Source organism: Dermacentor variabilis, chromosome 11 (assembly GCF_050947875.1).
Source record: "Dermacentor variabilis isolate Ectoservices chromosome 11, ASM5094787v1, whole genome shotgun sequence".
Classification (NCBI taxonomy): domain Eukaryota; kingdom Metazoa; phylum Arthropoda; class Arachnida; order Ixodida; family Ixodidae; genus Dermacentor; species Dermacentor variabilis.
Window position 1 is genome coordinate 12,000,765 of NC_134578.1, and position 27,466 is coordinate 12,028,230.

Sequence of the window (27,466 nt, forward strand, 5' to 3'; positions counted from 1 at the left end):
TCTGTTCACTCTCCTCTGTTCTTTTCAAATCATCGATGCTGTGTTCATTGAAAATTATTTGCCATTGTCAACAGCAGTCTGGATTACAACAACGCGAGACAAAGGAAGCACTTATATATCCACAACTGCTGTACTCGTAAAACAAACCAGTAGTATATATTGACACAACTACATTTGGGCACAACTATATTGCCTCAGGCATGTGCCAGTAGGGAGGACGTTGAAGTGGCGCGGGTCTTTACATTAAGCGTGTAGACGAAGAAGGCGTTGTTTGTTTTTCTTTGACGACTGATAAAGTGTATTTCTTGATGGTGCTGCTCCGCATCCTCTTTGATTCCACGTCGTTACAATATCTACTAATCTAACATTCTTAATTTCAACAGCCTCAACTCTCCCTTACTCCCAACGCATACCCTTCTTATCGGTTTGCAATGTCTTACTCTGCTTGTTCGCGGCTCGCTTTGTTGTGTTGGCAGCGAATATACCATCATTTTCAGTAATCTTAGAGCATCGCCATGTAAACACAAACGGACAGGGACACTTTCATTGGCTCTGTCCCTGCATGTGAGTCTCCGAAGCGGATTCATGCGCCTTCACAATAAAGTCAAGTCATGCCCACTAGTCCCCGTGGAAGCCCTTTTAAACCCACCTTCTCGGGATTCACTTTCATTAAGTTTTCTAGTAATACTTACAGTGAGTCACCGGGGCAAACAAAACATTATTGATGGAGACATGTCCACTCTTAGAATTGTATGAAACGTGCGAAGTTATCCTTTCGTCGTGGACGCTCTAGTTGGCATGTTCATACGCTTCGTAACCTAACAATGAAAAGGAAGGGTGTCATGCAGAGGATTTCGGTGTCTTTCATAGCCTTAGTGCGTCTCCATGATCTTAGCTCTTCTTATCGTATACGTCGTTCAGACATGCCTTGTTGCACATGCGATCATTCATGAGAGAACGTTGGCAATATTCTATTAAGCTGTCGTAAGTTTGAACTGCAAAGCCGTGTTTTCAAGGCAACATTAATGACCCTTGATACTCGTCCTTTCAGCATAGAAAGTTGCTTGCACCATGAAATAACGCATCATTACGGCACTCAGCTCTGAATGCTTTATTATTCTTCGTTACTGAAAGTGACGTTGTACATATGCATACATCTGTTAACATGCGTCTATTAACAGTTTGTATGTCCTTGTGTGTTGTTATGTCACAATATTGTGTGTGGGTTCATGACTGATTACTGCGATGCTTCCTTTCCTATATTTACTGTTATTGTTTAAGCATGCTTACGAAATGTGCTTTAATGCCGGACCGTTGGTTGGTTGGTTTTTCATACTACCTCGTAATAATATATTTTCCTCATTAGTTGATCTGTTCGTTGCGGAAAAGCCAGTGACACAACAGTGGCCAACATTTCTAATGCAATAAGAATAAATTACTCCCTCACGCTGGTGATAGTAAAACCAATGAATTAACTGATACTTAGATGGAGTCAATAGATCGCAAGGCTACCTACTGTATGGTGACTGGACGTATAACGGGTAAGTGTAAACAAGTGATTTTCGGCACGGAGCTTTTTCAGTGTTTTATATCATCAGTGGTCCTAACCTGCTTATCATTCCAGCCGACAGACTTTCTTAAATCCTTGTTTATGCAGCGAAAGCCGATGCCTGGTTCCAATGAATATATTGTTGCTATAACAGGAAAATAAACACTTAGCGATCAGCGCTCCTTGATTACGCAATGCCTCTATGACTGCAGGTATCGCTACTGAATCAAATGCTTTTTCATATTCTATGAAAGCCATATAGAGAGGCTCATGGGACTCTGCGGATTTCTCGATAACCCGATTAATGACATGGATGTGATCCATTGTAGAGTATCCCTTCCTTAAGCCAGCCTGTTCCCTTGGTTGACTAAAGTCCAGTGCTGCCCTTATTTAATTGGATATTAGTAAATATTTTATATAATACTGGGAGTAAGCTAATGGGCCTATAATTTTTCACTTCTTTAACGTCTCCCTTTTTGTGGGTTTGTATAACGTTTGCATTATTCCAGTTTTCTGGGACCCTCGCAGTCGATAGACACTTCGTATAGAGAGCCGCCAGTTTTCTAGCATTATGTCTCCTCCTTCTTGATTAAATCCACTTGTATGCGATCTTCTCTTGCCGCTTTTCCCCATTTCATGTCTTACGGAACTCATCTAACCAAGTATGCGACTACCTGAAATGCGTCATGTATCACGCGTGTACTGCAGCCGGTCTGCTCTGTCGCGCTTCCCGACAAGCTACGCCGCTGGTGAAGTTCGCGCACGGTCAGTGGCACACACACAGTGACCCAAGTTCGCGTCGAAGAGGTTCATTCAACAACGCCACATACAAAGTGGCATATGTCGAGTGTCTCCAAGGGTGCATACCCTATGGCGTATACCCACATGAACCTCCCATATTGTAGAATGCACAACCCTCGGCATTGGCCCACATATTTAGATTTGAATGTCTTCGGGATCGGCCCGCATTTTCGACGGGTAGCTAGAAAGCTAGATAGCCAGAAAAAAATAAGTACTGGGATTTTACATACCAAAACTACGATATTATTGTAAGGCACGCTGTAGTGTGGGACTACAGAGAAGTTTTTGATCATCCCGGGTTCTTTACCGCGCTTCCAATGCATGGTACAAGGCGTTTTGTTGCGTTTCGCCCCCATCTACATGCGGCCGCCATGGCCGGGATGTCATCCCGTGCTCTCGGGCTTCGTAGTGCAACGCCACAACAACTACGCCACCACGACGGGTTATATAGCGTAAAGACAACTGGTCTTACAATGCCAACACTGATATTCGCATTCTCGGATGTTTCATGGCCATCGCACAGGGACATTAGTTGTACCGCCCGGCTAACTCGTTAGCAGAATGTCCTTCCTGGCACAGCAACGGTAGCAGGTTTGATTCAAAGACTTAAACAGATTTTCGTGAAATACATTCATAATTAGTTATGGTAATATCTTTACCACGTCCCTTCATGGTTGTGGATGGTTACAGGCCGTTTTCGGAATAAAGATATTTTTACTGTGAGATAGATAAGGATGAACTATCATTTTCAAGGAAGTGCACATATTATGTATCTCTAACGTAGATTACCCAATAACAAACATCTTCTATCAGTGTAATTTCATACACGTGACGCAAATCAAATATTCTCTCAGTACATTTCGGCGAACAAGGCATACTTATACAGGATAACCGGTGAGATTTAAACATGCGCCACGGACAGAAGATGGCGCTTCGTTAGTGCTCTGTCTTATGGCCTCGTTTCTGAGCTGTTTATCACGTTGAAATATATACCAACCAATTCAAATCTGCATTTTATTACGGGGTGATTACAAAGTTTTCTCTCATCCCTTCTAGGCGTTGAAGTGAAACGCGCTACTGAACACCGAGAACGCAGGAGACAGAAAGCACGCGCACACAACCCGTGCAGTACGTGCAAGCGCGCTATAGCCCACTTGTTGTTCTTCCTCGTGGCTGAGTGGCACGTTTCGTTTCAGCCTGTGCAACCAATTAACCCACACTAATTAGCCCTTACTGTTCATTATTGTACTTGCGATGTCTCGGATCAAAACAGCGGCTTTTTTTTCTCGTTCCTCACCTCATAAGCCGAAAATCTCCGCCAATACCCTGCAACAAGCGTGCGGCCAGAGCGCAGAACAAAAATCTAAAGCAATTCATTTGCTAATAAATCTAATTACATTAATAGACTTCTTAGATCATAGTTTAGAGTACATGTTTATATTATAAATATGAAGAGAATCGTCATCAAAGTATAGTTCTGTGTTCTTGCACTTAAAGTGGTCTGTGAGGCAAAGTAACTGCCGTGAAATTATTTGTTGAATTTACCTCATTACGCACGTTGAACCAACCACAAAGCGCGGCTAGCAATGTGACGTAGTAGCCTTGTGACGTAGTGACGCGGCGTAAAACGAAGCTTTGCTGCATAAAAATTTCTAGCAACAACTTTTAGACTGCCTTTATACTATTGTGTCTAGAGCCTACCAAGAGACAATTGAAATCCAATGTCTGTTGGTAGGCTGTTGTAAAGCCTACCAAATTCAATTGAAATCTTTTGGGTGAAGGCAAGGTTTTGCCTTCACACAAAAAGATCACGTTCTCGTGACGCCTACGGCAAATAGGATATTCCATCTTCGCTGCCAATGTATGTGAGTGGTGGCGCTGGCTAACACTCCCAGGGTTCTACTAATACACATAAATACCCAGGAAAGTGGATGGGGACACAGCGCCGCGGTAGCTCAATTGGTAGAGCATTGCACGCGAAATGCGAAGGTTGCGGGTTCGGTTCTCACCTGCGGCAATTTGTTTTTTCATCCACTTTAATTTCCATTAATTTATCGTTTCTTTATTTCATTTATTAAGCACAAGTAATTTCCCCTATGTGGACCTTGGTGTCAGGTTTGTTCGCTTCTTATGATAGGCTGCAGTGGTTAAACAAATGCGAATGATTTTCTTTCACATTCGCACTTGTCTACCCAGTGCAACCTATGTCATTGTGAATCCGTTCCCTGAAACATATGTCATTCTGAACCATGAAACTATACGCTCAATATTTCACTATCTCTCATCCTGTACAGCCAGAGTAGGAAAAAGCAACGAAGGACTTCATGATCAGACAATATTTACCAGATATTAGGTCATTGCGACCGCTGTGAAAACGAAGTATTTCTACAGTTGGTGTTTACAGCAACTTCAAGCGAACCGCATGACGCACCATAGTTCTAGTGTGTAAGAAAATTGTTCTTAAAACATTTCACGTCATTACAGTTCGCGCTAGAATAACCTGCCAAAATGCGGCATCAAAAACTGAAATCAAAATAACATCAAAATAATATGTTCATGAAAAATGATGGAACCGAACATACCTTTTATTATAATTTGAAGATGGACAATACTTCGGTGCAGTGCTGTCTTGAGGAACAGCTGTTCGCTATTTCTGCTGTGTCCAGTTTAAAACAAGGACAGTGCCAATAATAAACCACTTCACACGACACTGCATTGCAGCTGGCACAGAAGTTGCAGAAACGTTCACATCACGGAATGAAGAAAGCACCCTGGGCTTCGCAAGCACGTTGCTGGTTGACTTGAATCGATGAATCAGCCACAACACAGCATAAGCATAAATAGCGGCACAAATAGCCACATTGCTACTACAATACGTGACCAAACACGTACACGCACCGACGATACCACGCCGGCGTCGCAAAGGAACTGATGGAGATTGCGATGGTCTACCTCTTTGCCTCGACTCGGACCACTGTCAAATTTGTGCGCATGCGCGGGAGAGGCATGTAACGTTCTTTAAATCCACCCGCTTCGCCTTGACCCTCGTGGAACTAAAGCCGCTCTTTACGCTGAACCATGACCCCCCTCTTGCCTAGGGACGCTTGACTGACACCTAGACATTCATCCCCTCTCGGTGACAGGTGTGGCCGAGCTTTGTGTGCGCATCCCCTTCTGGGCCTTTAAAAAATATTTAGAGAAAGTCTATAGGCTCTCTATTGACATTTGTCTATGAAGTCTATAGACTGTCCATAGACGTTTCTTTAGACTAGTCTATAGACTTATGGCCATACACTTTTCATATACTAGTCTATAAGAAGTCTGAGTCTATAGACGGTCTAGGTACTGTCTATGGACTGTCTATAGATTATTGAAAATCCATGTTTGTAGACAATTGTCTGCAGCATGTCTATAGACAAGTGTGTAGGCTTAGAATTCTACTTTTCTAGACTGAAGTCTATAGAATGTCTATAGAAAAATATTTATAGACTATCTATAGACTATTCCTATGGACCAGTCTATAGACACTCTATAGACTTCTGGCCATACACTTTTTACAGACAAGTCTATAAAAAGCCTGTGTCTTAGACTGTCGATAGACTGTCTATAGATCAAGGAAAATTCAAGCTTGTAGACAAACGCCCGCAAAATGTTTATAGACAAACGTGTATATCGTCATACAGTTCTATTTTTGTAGACTGAAGTCTATAGAATGTCTACAGACAAATGTCTATAGACTATAGATATTCATCTATAGACATTTTAAACGCTTCAATCTGCAAACGTAGAACTATATCTACAGTTCCACATTTGCAGACTGCAGTTTATTGAATGTCTAAAGACAAATGTCTATAGATAGTCTATGGATATTCTATAGACTTCAGTCTACAAAAACAGAACTTTGAATTCCTATACATCTTCTTCTATGACATTATGCAGATATTTGTAAACACGAATTTTCATTAATCGATAGGCAGTCTATCGACACAGACATTTTATAGACATGTCTACAAAGAGTGCATAAGGCCATAAGTCCATAGCAATCTACTATATACAAGTTAGCTTACATTTTTGTTTTCATGTGGTAGCAAAAAATTTTTTATGTATTTATGAATGTGCACCTGTTACTTTTCATCTGCACTTATGCATTAACGTTAGTAGATTAATAATGCTCTTGAACCAGCTGTACGTCCATATATGTTGCTTAAACAGAAAGAATTGAGTGCGGAATTATGCAGTGCAAAAAAGAAAACAAATGCACCGGCAATGAATTAACTGTTTTTATTGCACGATATAAAAGATGAATTTCTTAAAATACATGTCTCATGCTATTATTGAAAAGGCTAAATAATTGCAGCACTTCCCCTTGGCAAGCATGGTAGCCAGGCTGGCCTTGACCTTTGCGTCATTAGACCCAAAGGTAATGCAGGTGTATGCTGCAAATAAGTAGATGCAGCAATATTAGACAAAAATTAAAAGTGTGTATTCTTTGTATGTTCATTAAGCAGCTTAATATATTTGCTCAAATCATATAAGACAATACTTCATGAGGCTTAACTATGACTAATGGCGGCTTGTCAGTACAAATCAGTACCATTATACTATGTTTTATTTTATGGTATGGTGAACAATTAAACAGTCACAACTGCTGCTCGTGCCAGCAACAGTATGTTCCCTTTTATCACAAATTTATATATGATGCATTAATGTACATCTGCCAAATGATCTCTATATTTATTGCTGAAACGTTACCAGCTGGACTGTCTGGACATTTTTTGGCTGGTAGTTAAGTATGCCCGTGCAGAGGGATGTGCTCAGAAGACGTAACTGGAGTATTCACAGTATCATGCCAAATATTGTAATTAATTTTGCTTAATACACATTTAAATGTGTTTCTCCTACTCTTAAATAAATGGGTCATGGGCTATAACTTCAATGGAAAGCAGATGGATTGATTGTATCGATATGGTCACTTAGTTTCTTACAGGTAATAAGGCATCTTGGGCATGCTAACAGGTTTCCAAGTTAGGAATACCACATCAGCACCCGAAATACCATGCGAGCACTTTGTGTCATGGCACGACAGACATGCACCTCCTAGGAAACGGAACGGATACTATAGTTCGAATGAATTCTATCACAGTAAATTATTTAAGGCGCTTTCAAAGATGAAATTTTTTCTAGGGTTTCGAGGTTCAGGACTTTTAGTTAACGCAAAAAAAGATAAATTCAGTAAGAAATACCTGTGTAGTGTGGCTGACTTTCATTTTTTTTTCAATAAATGGACAAATTTTCCTTAAATTCTTATGAGGTGAAACATTTTAAAAATATATTTACCAGATAGATTCTATGGAAACATTGTATGACATATAACAAGAAAGCATACCTATGCGGTCACTTTAAAATTTCCCGATCTTTTTCTAAGCCTTCCCTGGCTGTCTTCATGAAACTTTTCTTGCAATCTATTACGCCTGCAGCTTAAGTGCAATAAAAAATATTGTGGTTTAATGATTGCCAAGTACTACCCGTCCACAGTATTTAGATAAAACGAACAACAGGTCAGTCACTTGACATGCAGTATTAGATCCAACTGACTTGAATCCAGTGTTTAATAAAGCTGACAAGGGCTTGGGCAAGTTCGTAATTGATGGAAACACGAGTACAACACGGAAGACAAGGGCACAGAGACACAAACGTAAAGCAAATGCAACAAGGTGAGGGAAAATTATTCAATGAGTTATTTTTACGGTTCAATACTAGTTTTCTATATAATTTGCTCTCATCACTTTTGCCTCTAGTTAACATTGTTTACCTCTGACTAAAGATTACATGGCAATATGAATCAGTACCATTATGACGTTTCGTTATATTACAGTACAATAAGCAGTCAGACAACCGTACTGGTCGCCGGTTCAAGCAACGGTACGTTTCGTTTCAAGACAGGTTCATGTGGAACGCAGTGTACATATAAAAATAAAGGAAATGCGAGAATCCCAGACGATTCCTATAATAATAATTGTTGAAACAAAGATACACGGCTAGACTGTGCACAATTTTCCGGTGTTAATGCAATATGCCCGTGCCGAAAGAAATGCTAGGCATAGTGACATCAGTTATGAACAATCATGTTAATAATTGCAATCTATTTCTGCTTAGAACAGTCGGCAATGTCTCTTTTCTCATACTTCGAGATGAATACATTTGCAACACTTTCAGTATAATGCACATGAATGGGGATGTAGTGATAAGGTTACTTACCAACTAAAACATGTTACGACCTCTTAGGTGTGTTATTAAGGGTAGAACAAGTGCAATATCCACTAAATTATTTGAATAATCTGTACGTTATCTACTAAGAAAACACCACCAAATGGAAAACCTAGCCATTTTTTCTTTAGTACAGCGCATATATTATACAGCCTGTGGGCGCTAAATGTAACAGTAATGAAAACCTGAAAACTTATTACGCACTTGAAGGGCTTTATACCATGCACGACTGGCACAATGCGAATATGCGCCAGTAGCTGCCTAGGGATTAACAGCACGTAAACTGCATAACGCCGAAGCATGGAAAGGCGTTTAACGCTTTTCATATAGCCCGAAAGATAACTTCTGCTGCTAAACTGTTTATAAAATAGACAAGGAAAACCTTCTAACTACCGTCAAACGCAATGCCTTCAGTTTGAAACCTGTGAATGTGCTTCCCGCAGCGACTAATTTATAGCGACTAATTAAGGTGCGAGAGACTGAGCTTATCGCAGGTTTCATGCTCCCAAAGCGTTAGGGGTTGCATATATTTAGATAGGGTGAATCTAGATATTTCTGCTAGATATTTCTTCAAATCTCGTGTTTTGCTTGTGTAACTAACCAAAATTATTTAGATTGGTTGCCAAGAAGCTTAAGAAGACTGCTACGTTTAAACTATGTGATAACGGCAGCGCACACACTGCTGATGCATGCCCCGCAAATACGGCCTTTCATCCGAGTACGCTAGCAGTTATTCAAGTATACGTCTGTGTTTAAAAATTCATGCTAACAAAATTTCGAGATATACGTAAAGCGTGTCACGAGAATTTCACTACACATGGGGCGCAGCATTCATCGCCGCCGGATAGAGCGCCACGAAATGAGATCTACCACACTGGCTGCTCAATACGCACAACAGCAATCAAAACGAAAAAACCGAATGACTTGGTAAATTTCCCCTTCTCCAGACAATACTGAGATTACTGGGTGCGGAGCAGAGTCTGTGAATGTCGGTTATAGTGACTGATGAGTCGGACAGGCGGTTCCATTCGTTGCAAAGATTTCAGAGGAAATAGATGGGAATAGGTGACAGTGCTTTGATGCGCTGTGGTAACCTTATAAGAAGGATTTATACGCCTAGAAAGGTAAGTAGTAGGCACGATTAGGCGTGATCAAATAATTTCTTTGAGCTAATTAATCGTATGAAACAGGTAGATGCGATAAGGTTCATTCATTTATTTCCCGGCAGGATACGGTTGCGCCATGTGGCGTCCTATGTCGCACACTATGAACCGACGCACCGACTACTGCAACTTCATCTTCGACGTGTTCTGTGGCGGTACTCCACAGTACTATGCCTATGAACCACCATGAAGCCGGCTGCTTGGCTCACGAGCAGTTGACTACGGATCCTGAAAGGAATGACCAAGCACTGAAGAATTGTTCCCGTCGTAGCGATTTCAGAATGAAACTTCTCCTCAGAGTCATTAAAATAAATGTTTTGTTCTATATACTGGGGCTTTGCAATTTCGCTTGAATCATGGTTCCTCCGTAGTGTTGAACGTTAATAATGATCACTAATGTTAGTTTCAGTAGATAGGAAACAGGGCAGAGGCCACTGCTTAGACACCCACAGCCTACCTTGGGGCAATGGCACTCGTTTTAGAACCATTAGGTGCCGACCGCAGAAGCCTAGGTGATACAAATCATTCCGGAATCCGACAACGTGCGATAGAGCGTCTCTGTTACTCAAGATTAAACCACATAAATCGGCCTCGAAAGTAGCTATTGAGACGCTCACTCTTCGCAATATCAAAGGGTATGAGCGCCATGGTCAAGAGAGATTTACCGTCCACTTGTCGAACTTTATCGCGCAAGTTGCGCAGCTCACGTCACATAGACATGAACATTGTCACGTAAACAGAAACGACCAAGACACATTTACGTCTTGCGTCCCCATGCGTGTGTCACTGAAGCCGCGAAACTTGTGACATAAAGCCATGCCAAGCAACCAGACTAGCTCCCATCGAAGCACTTCTAAACCCACATTCACGGGGTTTGAGCTCGTTAAGCCCTTCAATAAAAATTGCAAGGAAGCTTAAGTTCCAAAACCCCGTGGAAGCACAAACAAGGGGCTCACAAACTTATCTGATTCGCCGCTACCTTTCTGACTTGACTCCATCAAGCCCACAAAAAAGTAGTTTTTTCAGCGGCAGGCAACCATGACATGGTCTTACATATCCCTCAACCACACCAGTAACCACCATAAAATGCCAACCTTCACAGTATATCACTTACTTAGTGCGCTGGTGAAGTGACGCAACTGATGCTTCACAACAGCCTACTGTGGTTGCAAGAGATTTCACAACCAGTCGATCCCTAGGTACTTGGTTTCCGCAACCACACGTGCACGGAGGACACCCTGTTCGTCATACAAGCACTCCGCAATGACCACAGGACGGCAGAACTTCGCACCATCGTTCGTTTGGGCATTAAAGTTGCCGTCAACATCTCGCATGATGTCATTCTCGAAGATATGCTGGCACTACGCCCAGTGCAAATGATGTATGCTTGTATCCTTGACTTCCTAGCCAACCGAATAGTTGCAGTGCAGGTGCAAGAGACCGATGCCCAGGTCAGATACCGGCGGCAGGTGGTCCCCAAATTGTCGATACTCTCACCTACTCTATTCTAGCTAGCCTTAAACTTCCTCAAGATCAAATTAGAGGTGTTACAGACCTACACTTCGTCATCTACACAGAAGGCGGCACCCTGAGGGAACCTAGGATAACTCCGGCTCAAGTACAGCACACGCTTTAGACGGGCATAAACCTTACAGGTCGCCGCATTGTACTGTGAAATAATTTACAACTCTAAGGGTTTTTTGAGTGCCTATAACTAACCCCCTAGCACCCTTGAAAAAGCTGGATTTTATTGGAAATTACACCCTTATGACAGTTCTATTTTCCAATAACAGGGTGTTTTGAACAACATATTACGCTTTGACCCATGGGGCGTAAGGGTGTAACCAGGGATATATTACCCATTCACCTATCGGGTGTAAGGCTGCTATGAGCATTATAATAGCCCGTGCTATAAGGGTGTTGAAGTACAGAGTGCTGTAAAAGGTACATATGCACTTCATTGTATGTTTTGTAAGTCTACAGTCAGGCTAGCACACAGAAATGTTGTGTATGGTCTGCATAGAATAGGTAATGTGTTCCCAAATGCACGGCATAACAACTTTGACAAAAAGCACGTCATCAGAAATGAGTGTTCTGCCTGAAATGGTCTCTATTTACCACACATACAGTAGGAGTGACTGCGTGGAGGGAGGTTCATTGTAGCCTCCCGTACAATATTAAGATCTTGCACTAAGACTTGTATGTGGTGACAAGTCTTGTGGCCATGCTACACAAACCAATGTTCCAAGACACAGGCAAGGCTGGTGATGCCTTTGTGTACCTTCATTCTTTTGTCCAAGGGCGGGCCCTCATAGATGAAATCATTTCTTCATTGATAGCTGTAGCCATGTGCTTGTTTTCTGCCTGCAAAATGATTTGTCGCAGTTTGATGTCAGGAAAACTACACGAAACATGGCAAGTAGGGCTTCCCTGCATAATTCACTTTAATATTTCAAGATCCCACGAAGACCAGGATAAAGAAAACACAAGCACAGATAGTGCTTACTTCCAAGAAATTGTATTTCGAAAGAATAAGGCATTCAATACTGCCACGTCATAAGTATAGGAGAGACAGGCTGCGCTATTATACGTGGGCGATTCAGAAGGTAATGCCTTCAAGTCGCCTACTTTTCCAACAGTACTGCAAACATTTTGAAGTCTGCCATTAACGCACTGATGTTTAAGGTATAGAATGTCACTCGCCTCACTTTCCTATCTGTTCTTGCTCCAGAGAAATCAATCAATCCATGGTGTCCGGTGGTAGCGTCCGGTTGAAACAGCGGGCTGTAATTAAATTTATGATTGTGGAAGGTTGTGAACGTATCAACATTCATCGTCATCTGACTGCATTTGAGGGCGATGCTTGTTTTGACGGGTGATCAAGACCCATGCGCAGAAATTGACACCTTCTTGACAGAGTTTCAAATCCATACCCAGAAAGCACCATATCAAAGCCCTGTGCTTCTGGCTACAAGATAACCGTTACCCGCACGAATGGCACAGAAAAATTACGGTACAATTATTCTAGGTCTATCGGCTTCTCACAACCACTACTCGACGCCTCCGAAGCATCAAAGAGCACCAACTGCTCCGCATGGCTCTCGCTATTCCGCAAGCCATGTAGCAACTGTTACCTACCATCATCACTAAGACACAAGCCAACTAGCCTACTTCAAATTAAAATTAGAAGTAAGCTAGTTGTTCCAATTGCATAAAGAAGTTCAGTTCATGCGACCCATGAACACATTTCGAGGCCACACTTTCCTCACGAAACTGCAATGGGGCCACTCTCTCAGTGTCCACCGCCACAAGCCCCCTACGGCTACGCTCTACAAGATCCTAGTTGAATCCATCCGGCGTCACACGCAGCGCACACTAATCTCGAGAGACGAAGAACTCGTGCGCTACACGTAGCAAACACTCCAGAAGAATGGGTCGTCTACACGTTGCGTCCCGTTGCCCGTAAGGCCGAGGTTTTCAGACAGGAATTGGGGACAAGACTGGTTTTCTCTCGCGGAGTTAACAATTCAACTTAACTTCAGAACACTCTAGGAAAACTCGTCGCCGTTGCTAATGTCGCCACTTTGTCCACCTTGCACCCCCCGTACAATGCGCATTCACAGGGACAGTAAGGCTGCATGCCACGCTCTCATATCCAGCAATTTTCTCCATACCCTAAATAATACACTGAACCAACACCGGCCCGCCCGTCCCACACTCATCATCAGCCTTCAGTGTATTCCAAATCAATCGGGAATACGAACGAATGAGATAGCTGAGACGCCTTCTGCCACGTCACTCTCCCGGGCCATACTTTCTGGGGTCCCAATTCTCTATCGCAAAGGTTGTGCGTAGGAGAGCTAGGGCCAACAGTCAATTGTCGTAGTTCTTTGAAAAGCACGCGCTGTCTACCTATACTACCGCCGAGGAAGTGCTGGCTAAGGAATCTATTCGCTACGGAATTACACATACAAAACAACGAACACTATGTATATATTCTGACTCCAACAGATACGTGTCGTCAAGAGCACCGTTCCTTTATTAATGCACAGCATTCTTGGAGCGTTCGGCTACTCACTTGCAATGTCAATCATTGTCGATCATTTCTGCACAAAACGCTTTCGTATTTCTTTTTATTCAGCCCCAACATACAATGTGTATCAATCAAATTTATTGCATAGGCAAAACCTTTCTCCATATTGTCTTTCCAACTCTTGTTGAGCCATCCTTCTTTTTTTCCTGTCACTCGAGAGGCTTACATCCAAAGCTCGGCGCCGAATGAACCAGACACTGACCTACGAAAAACAAATAAACATATAAAAAACTAAGCAACGACATACGGCAGCTAAAATTATACCGGGAGCAGTGGTAACACTCGATATTCATTTCAGCTGCTTTACCCTCTTCCCCTCTTTCTCTGATATTGCAAATAAAAAGGATTCCATCGTGGAGAGCCTTCACCAGTTTCCTCTGGCCGGCCGTAACAATGTCTGCCCTTCCCGTCTTTCTGGTTACCATATCTATATTTGCTCTGCAACGGAGCACCTCATTACAATCATATCCGGAAATTCAGCCACAACTGGAAATATTCCAAAACGTAAGTCCTGACGTTCTATTCTTCTTTTATGCGATTAGCGTTATTGGAGTCATTCGTGTACTTCCCGGGGACGGTGTCTTTGGCGATGTCTTCGACCATTTTTCCGCCAACTTGAGTCATTAGGCAGTCCATGGTGTAGTGGTTATACCATCGCTCAGCTGTGATGAGGGAGACCGGTTTGAAACCAAGCGTCGAGTAAATTTGGGTCACGCGCCACTCATCAGTGAACCCGTGTCTCGCCAACCTGTGTTACTGGGAGTGGGCAGTCCATGCAATATTGAGTAGCTCATCGGGCTGCTGTGCTGATGGAACGGGATTCGAAACCAACCTTTGCAACAACTTTGTTCACGGGGTATATGGCACGGCGTATGTGTCGCTGAATGTAGTATGTGGCTCTTCAGTGAACCAGACACCAAATTCGGTCATTAGGTATCTGCCGCTCTTCAGCAGCGAACCTCCTTGACGTCAACTTGGGTCGTTGGGCCTGTGTCACTGGGCATGCGCCAATAGGCCATCTGCTTCTCTTCAATTAACCACTTTGACGCGAACTTGGACAACTGTGTGCCTTAGTATGAACCACACTTCAATGGCAAAAAATATATTTAAAATTCATCCGGCGCTGGGCGGTATCCAAATCGCGTCTCCTATAATCAGAGTGAGAGTGAGTAAAGACTTTATTTGAAAACAAGGTATTGACGGATGACCTTGTTGTTAGGCAGCCACGAGCCCCTGGGCCCGGGCGGCTTCTTCAGCTCTCTCGATGACCTTGGCCTGCAGGTCAGGGTCGGAGCTGAGCAACACGGCCTCCCACTGCTCAGTACTACTTATTTCGTGATTTGTGTGATTTTCGGCTGGGCACGACCACATAATATGGAATAGATCCGCTTTTTGCTTACAATGCTTACATGTATTAGGGTATTGGTCCGGGTAGTAGTAGTGATAGGCTACGGGGTTGGGGTAGGTGTTCGTCTGAAGTCGTCTCCAAGCTACTTCTTGTCGCTTGTTAAGCGATTTCTGTGCTGGCGGGTACACTGCCCTGGCTAACCTGTAGTGCTGAGTTATTTCCTGGTAACTGACCATGCGATCCCTCCCTGACCCTAGCGTGAGCCGTCCGGGTGCTCGGTTGGCGAGTCCTCGAGCGGCGGTGTGGGCGGCATCGTTGCCGGGTAGGGAGGAGTGTGCTGGTGCCCAAATGATCTGGATTGGTCGTGGGTGTTGGTTTGTGTCTATTATGTGTTTTACGGGAGCCGAGACTCGACCTTTCGCAAAACTGCGTACTGCTGCTCTGGAATCGCTAATAATGTAATGACAATGTGTGCAGGCTATTGCCAGAGCGATAGCCGCCTCTTCCGCTGTTTCGGAGCTTCTGGTGCGAATTGAACCACCAGCGCGTATTTGACCTGAGGAGTCCACCACTGCAAGGGACATACAGTTGCGTTCTATGTATTCTGCTGCGTCGACATAGACTACGTCTTTGAAGGAGTGGAATTTCTGATGTAGGGCTTTGGACCGCTCGGCCCTCCTTTCCTTGTGGAATTCGGGGTGCATGTTTTAGGGAGTGGATTAATTTTGAGATGGCGCCTCTGATCGTGAGAAATGTCTACTTTAATGCTTTGCATCGACTCGTAGTTTATGCCGAGATTCTGGAGGATGTTTCGCCCGGCGGCACTCTGAGCTAGCCTTTCGTATTGAGATATAAGGTGCGCTTCTACTAGTTCATCGAGGGTGTTGTGCACACCTAGGGCTAGCAATTTAGCGTTGGCCGTTCTTATAGGTAGCCCAAGAGCCTGTTTATAGGCCCTCCGGATAATCCCCTCTATTTTCTCTCTCTCAGCCGCTTTGAGGCAGAGGTACGGGGTGATGTAGGTGATGCGGCTGAGAACGAAGGCTTGCACCAACCTTATGAGGTTGGCTTCTTTCATGCCAGAGTGTCGGTTGGCAATTCTTGAAATGAGTCGCATCGTCTGCTGAACGCATGCTTCCAGTTTATGAATTGTGTTGCCGTTGCGCCCGTGAGCTTGCATGAGGAGGCCTAGCACACGGATGGTGGTCACCACCGGGATTGCTTCCACGATAATCGTAAGATAGCGGCCAAGCCTTCACGCTGAGCTTCGGCTGTGAAGACCAATCTCAGATATGGGGACCACGTTCTGGTGGAGTTTAAAGTAAAAATGTTGGTCTCCTCGAATTTAGGCGCGCAATTAGGAACACTTAAGGTCTCACAACATTATACCGAAGTTCACTATATATCGCCTCTAATAGTTCCAATGTTCCTTGGGAACGCTCCATCCCGCATTCCATTTACTTGGCCTAGTGGACGCAGTTCCTCGTATAGTTGAAGCGCTTTGTGGCGACATAAAAAAGATAAGGAGCGACTGCATAAATCTAAACTGAGTGAGCACCATAAATTTCGTTTCGGCAATTATCTACAGCAGGCCTCCATTCACCGTAGCCGGGCGTTCCCGAACAACGTAAACCAAATTACGAGTTGTGGCACATATTCCCCACATAAGATGGGAAAACGGCAATTGGCACTAAAGAAAGTCTTCAGTAGCGGATAACGAAGTTTAAAATAAAAGCTAGAGTATGAGTTGGGCAGTTTATGCAAAAAAGCCAACAAAAAACCGAGGGCATTCACAATATTGGTTACTGATTTCCTGCCCAGAGAGAAAATGAGGCAGAAGTGGTTGGTAATTATAGTAATTAATGAAGTTGAAGACATATGATGGGGAGTAGAATAGTAACTGCGAATTCATTGAAATGGCTTAGTGCTCAAGTTATCTTCAACGGGTTGTTGATGTTCATGCTTTAACGCTGCCGAAGATGATGGGGATGATGATCGTAATCATGAGGAGTAAGGGATGTACACTTCAGAAAGTGAATACAGTTTTGCAAGGTTAAGATAAAGACGACTTGTCGACAAACCAAACAATATTCCAGTTAAATGGACAGTCCGATGTACAAGGAGCCGGTGTTGGATCGTGTGTTGCGGGCTCTCAGGCATTTTGGGCGAATGTGGTCAGGCCCTAGGCAACAACAATAGTTACATTGGCTACTGTTTTACTGAAGTTTGACAACACAAGTATACTAGACATGTTTTATGCTATTTGCAAATGCTGCAAGACCGTTAATACAATTCTTTTTCATTCCCATGTTTAGTGCTATCCCGACCGCGGCATCTGGTTCATGGTCAAGAGAAATTATCCCTACGATCCATTCCACGGCGGAAGCGCTAGATGCGTGAAATATGAGAGAATTGGACCGGTCATAGGTAACAGCATGAACGTAAGGTACTCTTGGTGTCAGGATGGTTCCGGACGCGGATACGGATCAAGGTAACACTCGACAATTTCCATAAAGAAAGGTGCATGTGCAGAAATACTGCGACCGAAATATGAATTTACACAGCGCCTACAGCATTTTCATGAATATTTGTGCAGGCACCAGTCGTCACGAGGTAAAGCTATAAAGGGACGCACGCCTCAATCACTAAATACGCGTCATAACATTTTTGTGGAAACAAAAATGTTCGAAATGATGTTTGAATGAAATGCGATATATTAGCGCCTCAATGCGATATTCAAATTTTATATTGTGCATAAAGTGATATAACAGCAGACGTCTGCGTAGCTTTAATACTAACTTAGCGGCACCAAATATAACATGAGCTCTAAGCGGTTGCTGCGTAATGCAGTTGCTAAACAGATTCAAAATGCCAAGTTCTTTATTGTTTTTGTTTTTTTGTACCTGATGTGGTGTGCATTGAATCAATGCGATGACAGTTACAGGAATTGGTGCATTGTTGTTGCGAAGTTGAACAAGGCATTTATAATAACTTTCACTGGGGAAACGTTAAACATAGCGTATTGTTATTATCAGTTGCGTCAAAAACATATGTTTAAAAAATTCTAATTATCAAATTATCCTGTTGCCTTCCTGCGCCACACAGCTCCCACTACTAGGTTAAGCGTGTAAAAGACAAGCCCTAAACAAGACGAAGACATGTAATTTTCCTGTTTCGTTCTGAAGTTTACTATATATTACATTAACAATTAACACGCGCTTATAAATAAATAAATAAATAAATGATTATATGCATTATTTCGTTGAGTATTATATTGTTGCGATTACGAGGAAGTAATCATTACTCACCAGCTAAAAATTCAATATATAAGTCTCACAACGCCACAAAGGATGGCGCTCACTTGCGTTCAATGCGACCTTTGAGCAAGTCACAGGAAAAGGAGCTTTAAATAAAAACGCAAAGGCTTCTTATTACGAAAGTACTTGATTGTGCACAGACGTATGCAACTGAGTTATTTTTCTGCGCATGCCGCCACTAATATTATCGAAATTGGCTTGAAACGAGCTAATTTCTATTGCAGTGTCGGCCGTCACGTTCTGACTAATACGCCAGGATACCGCGCAGGGAATCTGTACAACTTTTTCTCCTTCAAAGGTAAGTCAGTACAAAAGCGATGAGTCACAGTTAGCGAAAGCACCACGAAATCTCACAATATAATTCTATTTGAAATATAATGATTTTAGTTGAACACGGCTGGTGAAATTTGAGGATTCCTTTCGCTCGATTTTACTCCTCTCTTATCACCAACCTGTTATGAGCTAGCAATCGCATAGGGTGATAAGGCACAGGTCGACTGACGAAGCAGGTGAATGCAAAAATTTGGAATAGAATGGTTACATCGTCGCGGCCACAAGCGCTTTGAAGAGAGGCAGTTCTCTTCGATAAAATTTCTGGGATGTTGGTTGGATACTGCTTCTCATCTGGAGCACAAAAGTAAGCAGTTCCTTCGGAAAGGCCACTCAGCCGCCACTGCGAATGTTCGCCACATTTTGTTTGCACTGAGTGACGTATGGCTTTATGTCAAGTTTACAAAAGTAAATGCTTCGCCGGCTATACTGGCGCACTATCTGCGTTGTCCGCCAACTCGTATACTGCGTACTGCTCAGCAAGTACAGCCTATTTCCAGTTATTTCCAACCGTACTTACGCCTTACCGCAACAACGTGGTCCCATGAATCTAGAGCAAATGGAAAACATCAGAGTTGCCATCTGGTAATTGTCGTTTCGGTAGGTGTGGATTTTGTAATGCAGTGTCTTACCTTGAGATATAGGTATTCATGCGGTAATATTATTTATTTCATTATCAATGTTTGAGTGTGCATTTCGAGAGCTTTCAACGACATTTTCCGGCATTCAAGGCTCATTTGGAAGTGTTAATGCGACTTGAGCCCCATTTTCTTTTTTCCAGGTGCGGGCAATTTACAATTTCTTACGATCTTCAAAGATTGCCACACTTGTTTCATTGGGCGTTACTTCCATGCTCTTAACGGTATGTTTACCAAGAACTTCCTAATATTACCACCGTCACGAATTGTAACTATATGTTGCTTTTTAGAGCCAAATTAGGCTTCTTGTTCGCTAAAAGGTAACTATTATCGAAGTACTTTTTCTGATACGCAGTACATGTTACCTTCGATGTATGTTTGACACAAAAAACGGCTAGCTATATTCCCCTGGGGACTATTACCGGGAGTCGCCACTACAGATTGCAGTAAGAGAAGACACAAAGCTAGAAATATTGTACAAGGCTATCAGAAATAATATCAGTGACATTTCTTGCACACCCACTGTAGATCATCTTATGCCTCCAAATTCCTGGGAATTTCCTTGTGTGCATCGTAAAGTCGTTATCGTGCAGTTGTTTACCGTACGCTCGTCACGCTTACAGACGTGCAGTGAATTTAAAAGGAACAAAAAAGACAAGTGCCATAGCAGAGCATGCAAATGTATTTTCAAGCACAAAAATAAAATGTGACAAAGTACACACGAGAACACGCACTCTGAGCAGCTGACGTGGCCTCAACCACTGTGCAAAGTGCGAAAGTCCCCTCGGCAACAGCTAACATATACGCTAAGCCTTAAACACTAAAGCGACGATCAAGTCAATAACAGCGCGTCATCCTCATGGTGCTGTTGGTCCGTAAGGGCTTCAACTGGCCGACACGGTGAAGTCGCTGCGGTTGCCGTCGGTTTTGCCTGATGGAAGCTGAAAGGGCGTAATGGAGGCGTGGGAGGCGTACACTGGGGTGACGCCACCTACCGGGTCGCGGGATAGGACTGTCTAGCGGGTAGCCCAGGCGTCCACACTTGCCCTAGACCTGGCGTTCAGCAACCATTGTTCGACCAGCCGCCCTCAATCTGAGCAACGAGTCTCCGGTAGTGCCGGAACGCAAAGCGGCCCTGGACCCCACACCTGCTCAGCGGTGCCCAGCTGGCTGGGGGTCATCAGCTGCGTCGGATCTCCATGTATCAGTGTCACCGCCTTCGCGTCTCCTTCCCCTCCAACACACCATTTAGCCTCGTCAGTCATATACACACCAGCGCTAGCAAGCCGCACTAGACCACCGCTCACTGGTCTCCGTCATTGTTTTCCGTGAAACTACTTTTCTCACACACGAACACAGTATTTGAGGCATACATACTACAAGCACAGTCAGTGTGGAACTCTTTAGCAACGGGGAACTTTAGCCAAGAAAGGTACAGCCCAGATCATTTTGACATCTGCACTCTACTGAGTAATGTGCACCAATGTTGTCACTGCCTCAAATGTACTCCACATTGAAATCGTATTCCATAAACAATACGCTCCAGCGCAGCATTACTGTTGATGTATTTCGCTGAATTGTTGTATGCGAGTGGTTCATGATGGACGACCAGAATATAAACACGAACACCGAAGCCCTTTGTGGTGTGTGCTCTCATTTCTCCTGTCGTCGTCATTTTATGCGCTGTTAGGACCCCCAAAAATGGAAGATGCTTGCAAATATGTTCCAATTCGTAATGAAACTTGCGTGAAACGAAATTAAGACATTCCACTTGATGAATCTAATGTTTAAAATATTAAGAGCTATATTCAGCAGCCGTGACAAGAAGCGCGACAGAAGGAAGAGCTGCCGCTCAAGAATATTCGTTCCACATAGCGTGAACATTGTAAGAGGACCATTCTGCTAATATGTTTGACTTAGTAAAAGTTATATAGATCGAGGTTAAGAGTGTAGTAATCATCAAAACAACCCGTTTTTTTTGGCAGGATATGGCTGTGCCATGTGGCGTCGTGTGTCATCGTTTAACCGCCGTGCCCAGTACTGCGACTTCATCTTCCACATGTTCTGCGGCGGCACTCCCTCGTACCAGATGTACGATGACTCTTGCGGCAGGGTGCTCGGCCTGAACGGTACCTCCAACATTGGCTGGCAGGAGAATTAATCTGTTGCGGACGAGTTATTGGCCCTCTCCCGAGCATGTAACAGCCCAGCACGCTCACTGAAATAAAGCTTCCTTTCTGTTCACTCTGCTCTGTTCTTTTCAAATCATCGATGCTGTGTTCATTGAAAATTATTATGAATCAGTTCCCTTAAACATTTGTCATTGTGAACCGTGAAAATATGCGCTCAATATTTCACTATCTCTCATCCTGTACAGCCAGAGTAGGCAAATGCAAAGAAGGAGTTCATGATCAGACAATATTTAGCAGACATTAAGTCAGTGCGACCGCTGTGGAAACGATGTATTTCTACGCTTAGTGTTTATAGCAACTTCAAGCGAACCGCATGACGCGGCATAGTTCAAGTATGTAAGAAAATTGTTCCTTAAACATTTCACGTCATTACAGTTCGCGCTAGAATAACCTGCCAAATGCGGCATCAAAAACTGAAATCAAAATAACATGAAAATAATATGTTCATGAAAAATGATGGAACCGAACATACCTTTTATTATAATTTGGAGACGGACAAAACTTCGGCGCAGTGCTGTCTTGAGGAACAGCTGTTCGCTATTTGTGCATTGTGCAGTTTAAAACACGGACAGTGCCAATATTAGACCACTTCACACGACACTGCATTGCAGCTGGCGGAGAAGTTGCAGAAACGTTCACATCACGGAACGAAGAGAGCACCCTAGGCTTAGCAAGCACGTTGCTGGTTGGCTTGAATCGATGAATCAGCCACAACACAGCATAAGCATAAACAGCGGCACCAATAGCTACATTGCTACTACGATACGCGACCGAACACCTACAGGCACCGACGATACTACGCCGGCGTCGCAAAGGAACTCGGACCACTGTCAAATTTGTGCGCATGCGTGGGGAGGCATGTAACGTTCTTTACATCCACCCACTTCGCCTTGACCACCGTGGAACCAAAGCCGCTCTTTACGCCGAACCATGACCCCCTCTTACCTAGGGAGGCTTGACTGACACCTAGACATTCATCGCTTCTCAGTGACAGGTGTGGCCGAGCTTTGTGTGCGCATCCCCTTCTGGGAACTGCACTCAGAAGGACGAGTGCAGTTCCCAGAAGGGTATGGCCCAGGTTGGAAAAAAACCTGACAAAACAGCCAGTTTAATTTTGTTGCGCACTTAGGGGCTGTATAATTTTTTTGCAGACAGGTATTGTTCTGAAAACTGACTTGTTTCTCCCGATGTAACAAAAATAGAATAATAAGATCATGTGGGGAAATTATGTGGTTATTCTATTTCGCGGAAAAGCATCCTTCAGCACTTGTCGCTTTCAAACACAAAAATTTGCTTCGTGGCACCCAACGCAAGATAATGCTGAAGTATAATTTAGAAGTATTTTTATAGTTAAATAGATGTCCAAAGCGTGGCGGACATGACGTTAGCGGTTTTCAGATGCCCGAAGCACGGCACAGGCGTGGTGTTTGATATCCTGGCTCTTGGTATCTGGAATGCCATAATTGCGGATCTCGCAAGTTCACCGCAGCACCTTGTCGGAGCTCAGAATTTTAGTCGCCGTGTTAAGAAGCGAAAGCATTGAATATTAAGAGTGCATAAATATCCCTTTTCGATCTGGTTTCTCACACATCAAGCTACTATCGCCGTAAGGCAGGTCAATTGACATAGTTACTTTGCCTACGCTTGCCTTTGCCTCCGTAGTGTTGAACGTTAATAATGATCACTAATGTTAGTTTCAGTAGATACGAAACAGGGCAGAGGCCACTGCTCAGACACCCACAGCCTACCTTGGGGCAATGGCACTCGTTTTAGAACCATTAGGTGCCGACCGGAGAACCCTAGGTGATACAAATCATTCCGGAATCCGACAACGTGCGATAGAGCGTCTCTGTTACTCAAGATTAAACCACATAAATCGGCCTCGAAAGTAGCTATTGAGACGCTCACTCTTCGTAATATCAAAGGGTATGAGCGCCATGGTCAAGAGAGATTTACCGTCCACTTGTCGAACTTTATCGCGCAAGTTGCGCAGCTCACGTCACATAGACAGGAACATTGCCACGTAAACAGAAACGACCAAGACACATTTACGTCTCTGCGTCCCCATGCGTGTGTCACTGAAGCCGCGCAACTTGTAACATAAAGCCATGCCAAGCAACCAGGCTAGCTCCCATCGAAGCACTTCTAAACCCACATTCACGGGGTTTGAGCTCGTTAAGCCCTTCAATAAAAATTGCAAGGAATCTTAAGTTCCAAAACCCCATGGAAGCACGAACAAGGGGCTCACAAACTTATCTGATTCGCAGCTGCCTTTCTGACTTGACTCCATCAAGCCTACAAAAAAGTAGTTTTTTCAGCGGCAGGCAAGCATGACATGGTCTTACATATCCCTCAACCACACCAGTAACCACTATAAAATGCCAACCTTCGCAATATATCGCTTACTTAGTGCGCTGGTGAAGTGACGCAACAGATGGTTCACAACAGCCTACTGTGATTGCAAGACATTTCACAACCAGTCGATCCTAGGTACTTGGTTTCCGCAACCACATGGGCACGGAGGACACCCTGTTCGTCATACAAGCACTCCGCAATGACCACAGGACGCAGAACTTCGCACCATCGTTGGTTTGGGCATTAAAGTTGCCGTCAACGTCTCGCATGATGTCATTCTCGAAGATATGCTGGCACTACGCCCAGGTCAAATGATGTATGCTTGTATCCTTGACTTGCTAGCCAACCGAATAGTTGCAGTGCAGGTGCAAGAGACCGATGCCCAAGTCAGATACCGGCGGCAGGTGGTCCCCAAATTGTCGATACTCTCACCTACTCTATTCTAGCTAGCCTTAAACTTCCTCAAGATCAAATTAGAGGCGTTACAGACCTACACTTCGACATCTACACAGATGGCGGCACCCTGAGGGAACCTAGGATAACTCCGGCTCAAGTACAGCACACGCTTTAGACAGGCATAAACCTTACAGGTCGCCGCATTGTACTGTGAAATAATTTACAACCCTAAGGGTTTTTTGAGTGCCTATAACTAACCCCCTAGCACCCTTGAAAAAGCTGGATTTTATTGGAAATTACACCCTTATGACAATTCTATTTTCCAAAAACAGGGTGTTTTGAACAACATATTACGCTTTGACCCATGGGGCGTAAGGGTGTAGCCAGGGATATACTACCCATTCACCTATCGGGTGTAAGGCTGCTATGAGCATTATAATAGCCCGTGCTATAAGGGTGTTGAAGTACAGAGTGCTGTAAAAGGTACATATGCACTTCATTGTATGTTTTGTAAGTCTACAGTCAGGCTAGCACACAGAAATGTTGTGTATGGTCTGCATAGAATAGGTAATGTGTTTCCAAATGCACGGCATCACAACTTTGACAAAAAACACGTTATCAGAAATTAGGGTTCTGCCTGAGATGGTTCCTAGTTACCACATATACAGAAGGAGTGACTGCGTGGAGGGAGGTTCATTCTAGCCTCCTGTAATATATTTAGATCTTGCACTAAGCCTTGTATGTGGTGACAAGTCTTTTGCCCATGCTACACAAACCAATGTTCCAAGGCACAGGCGAGGCTGGTGATGCCTTCGTGTACCTTCATTCTAATATCCAAGGGCGCGCCATCATAGATGAAGTCATTTCTTCATTGATAGCTGTAGCCATGTGCTTGTTTTCTGCCTGCAAAATGATTTGTCGCAGTTTGATGTCAGGAAAACTACACGAAACATGGCAAGTAGGGCTTCCCTGCACAAGTAACTTTAATATTTCAAGATCCCACGAAGACCAGGATAAAGAAAACACAAGCACAGATAGTGCTTACTTCCAAGAAATTGTATTTCGAAAGAATAAGGCATTCAATACTGCCACGCCATAAGTATAGGAGAGACAGGCTGCGCTATTATACGTGGGCGATTCAGAAGGTAATGCCTTCAAGTCGCCTACTTTTCCAACAGTACTGCAAACATTTTGAAGTCTGCCATTAACGCACTGATGTTTAAGGTATAGAATGACACTCGCCTCACTTTCCTATCTCTTCTTGCTCCAGAGAAATCAATCAATCCATGGTGTTCGGTGGTAGCGTCCGGTTGAAACAGCGGGCTGTAATTAAATTTATGACTGTGGAAGGTTGTGCACGTATCAACATTCATCGTCATCTGACTGCATTTGACGGCGATGCTTGTTTTGACGGGTGATCAAGACCCATGCGCAGAAATTGACACCTTCTTGACAGAGTTTCAAATCCATACCGAGAAAGCATCAGATCAAAGCCCTCTGCTTCTGGCTACAAGATAACCGTGACGCGCACGAATGGCTCAGAAAAATTACGGTACAATTATTCTAGGTCTATCGGCTTCTCACACCCACTACTCGACGCCTCCGAAGCATCAAAGAGCACCAACTGCTCCGCATGGCTCTCGCTATTCCGCGGGCCATGTAGCAACTGTTACCTACCATCATCACAAAGACACAAGCCAACTAGCCTACTTCAAATTAAAATTAGAAGTAAGCTAGTTGTTCCAATTGCATAAAGAAGTTCAGTTCATGGGACCCATGAACACATTTCGACGCCACACTTTGCTCACGAAACTGCAATGGGACCACTCTCTCAGTGTCCACCGCCACAAGCCCCCTACGGCTACGCTCTACAAGATCCTAGTTGAATCCATACGGCGTCACACGCAGCGCACACTAATCTCGAGAGACGAAGAACTCGTGCGCTACACGTAGCAAACACTCCAGAAGAATGGGTCGTCTACACGTTGCGTCCCGTTGCCCGTAAGGCCGAGGTTTTCAGACAGGAATTGGGGACAAGACTGGTTTTCTGTCGCGGAGTTAACAATTCAACTTAACTTCAGAACACTCTAGGAAAACTCGTCGCCGTTGCTAATGTCGCCACTTTGTCCACCTTGCACCCCCCGTACAATGCGCATTCGCAGGGACAGTAAGGCTGCATGCCACGCTCTCATATCCAGCAATTTTCTCCATACCCTAAATAATACACTGAACCAACACCGGCCCGCCCGTCCCACACTCATCATCAGCCTTCAGTGTATTCCCAATCAATCGCCAATACGAACGAATGAGATAGCTGAGACGCCTTCTGCCACGTCACTCTCCCGGGCCATACTTTCTGGGGTCCCTATTCTCTATCGCAAAGGTTGTGCGTAGGAGAGCTAGGGCCAACAGTCAATTGTCGTAGTTCTTTGAAAAGCACGCGCTGTCTACCTATACTACCGCCGAGGAAGTGCTGGCTAAGGAATCTATTTGCTACGGAATTACACATACAAAACAACGAACACTACGTATATATTCTGACTCCAACAAATACGTGTCGTCAAGAGCACCGTTCCTTTATTAATGCACAGCATTCTTGGAGCGTTCGGCTACTCACTTGCAATGTCAATCATTGTCGATCATTTCTGCACAAAACGCTTTCGTATTTCTTTTTATTCAGCCCCAACATACAATGTGTATCAATCAAATTTATTGCATAGGCAAAACCTTTCTCCATATTGTCTTTCCAACTCTTGTTGAGCCATCCTTCTTTTTTTCATGTCACTCGAGAGGCTTACATCCAAAGCTCGGCGCCGAATGAACCAGACACTGACCTACGAAAAACAAATAAACATATAAAAAGCTAAGCAACGACATACGGCAGCTAAAATTATACCGGGAGCAGTGGTAACACTCGATATTCATTTCAGCTGCTTTACCCTCTTCCCCTCTTTCTCTGATATTGCAAATAAAAAGGATTCCATCGTGGAGAGCCTTCACCAGTTTCCTCTGGCCGG

At 43.8% G+C, this 27,466-nt stretch overlaps 1 protein-coding gene and 1 long non-coding RNA gene across 2 annotated transcripts; one reads left to right on the forward strand and one right to left on the reverse strand.

Annotated features, from left to right (window-relative positions):
* Positions 1 to 6,633: 6,633 nt before the first annotated feature.
* On the reverse strand, positions 6,634 to 22,641 carry LOC142564764 (uncharacterized). The gene is made up of 4 exons (XR_012824671.1): positions 22,171 to 22,641; positions 12,484 to 12,564; positions 12,062 to 12,144; positions 6,634 to 6,786 (listed from the first exon to the last, which is right to left on the reverse strand). It is a non-coding gene; the product is annotated as an uncharacterized LOC142564764 (long non-coding RNA).
* LOC142564762 (uncharacterized) lies at positions 14,230 to 21,750 on the forward strand. Its single transcript, XM_075675911.1, has 5 exons — positions 14,230 to 14,377; positions 17,537 to 17,712; positions 18,763 to 18,836; positions 19,650 to 19,730; positions 21,492 to 21,750. Exons 1-5 carry the CDS (start codon positions 14,267 to 14,269, stop codon positions 21,665 to 21,667), a joined length of 618 nt encoding a protein of 205 aa, XP_075532026.1. The 5' UTR covers positions 14,230 to 14,266; the 3' UTR covers positions 21,668 to 21,750.
* Positions 22,642 to 27,466: the final 4,825 nt, after the last annotated feature.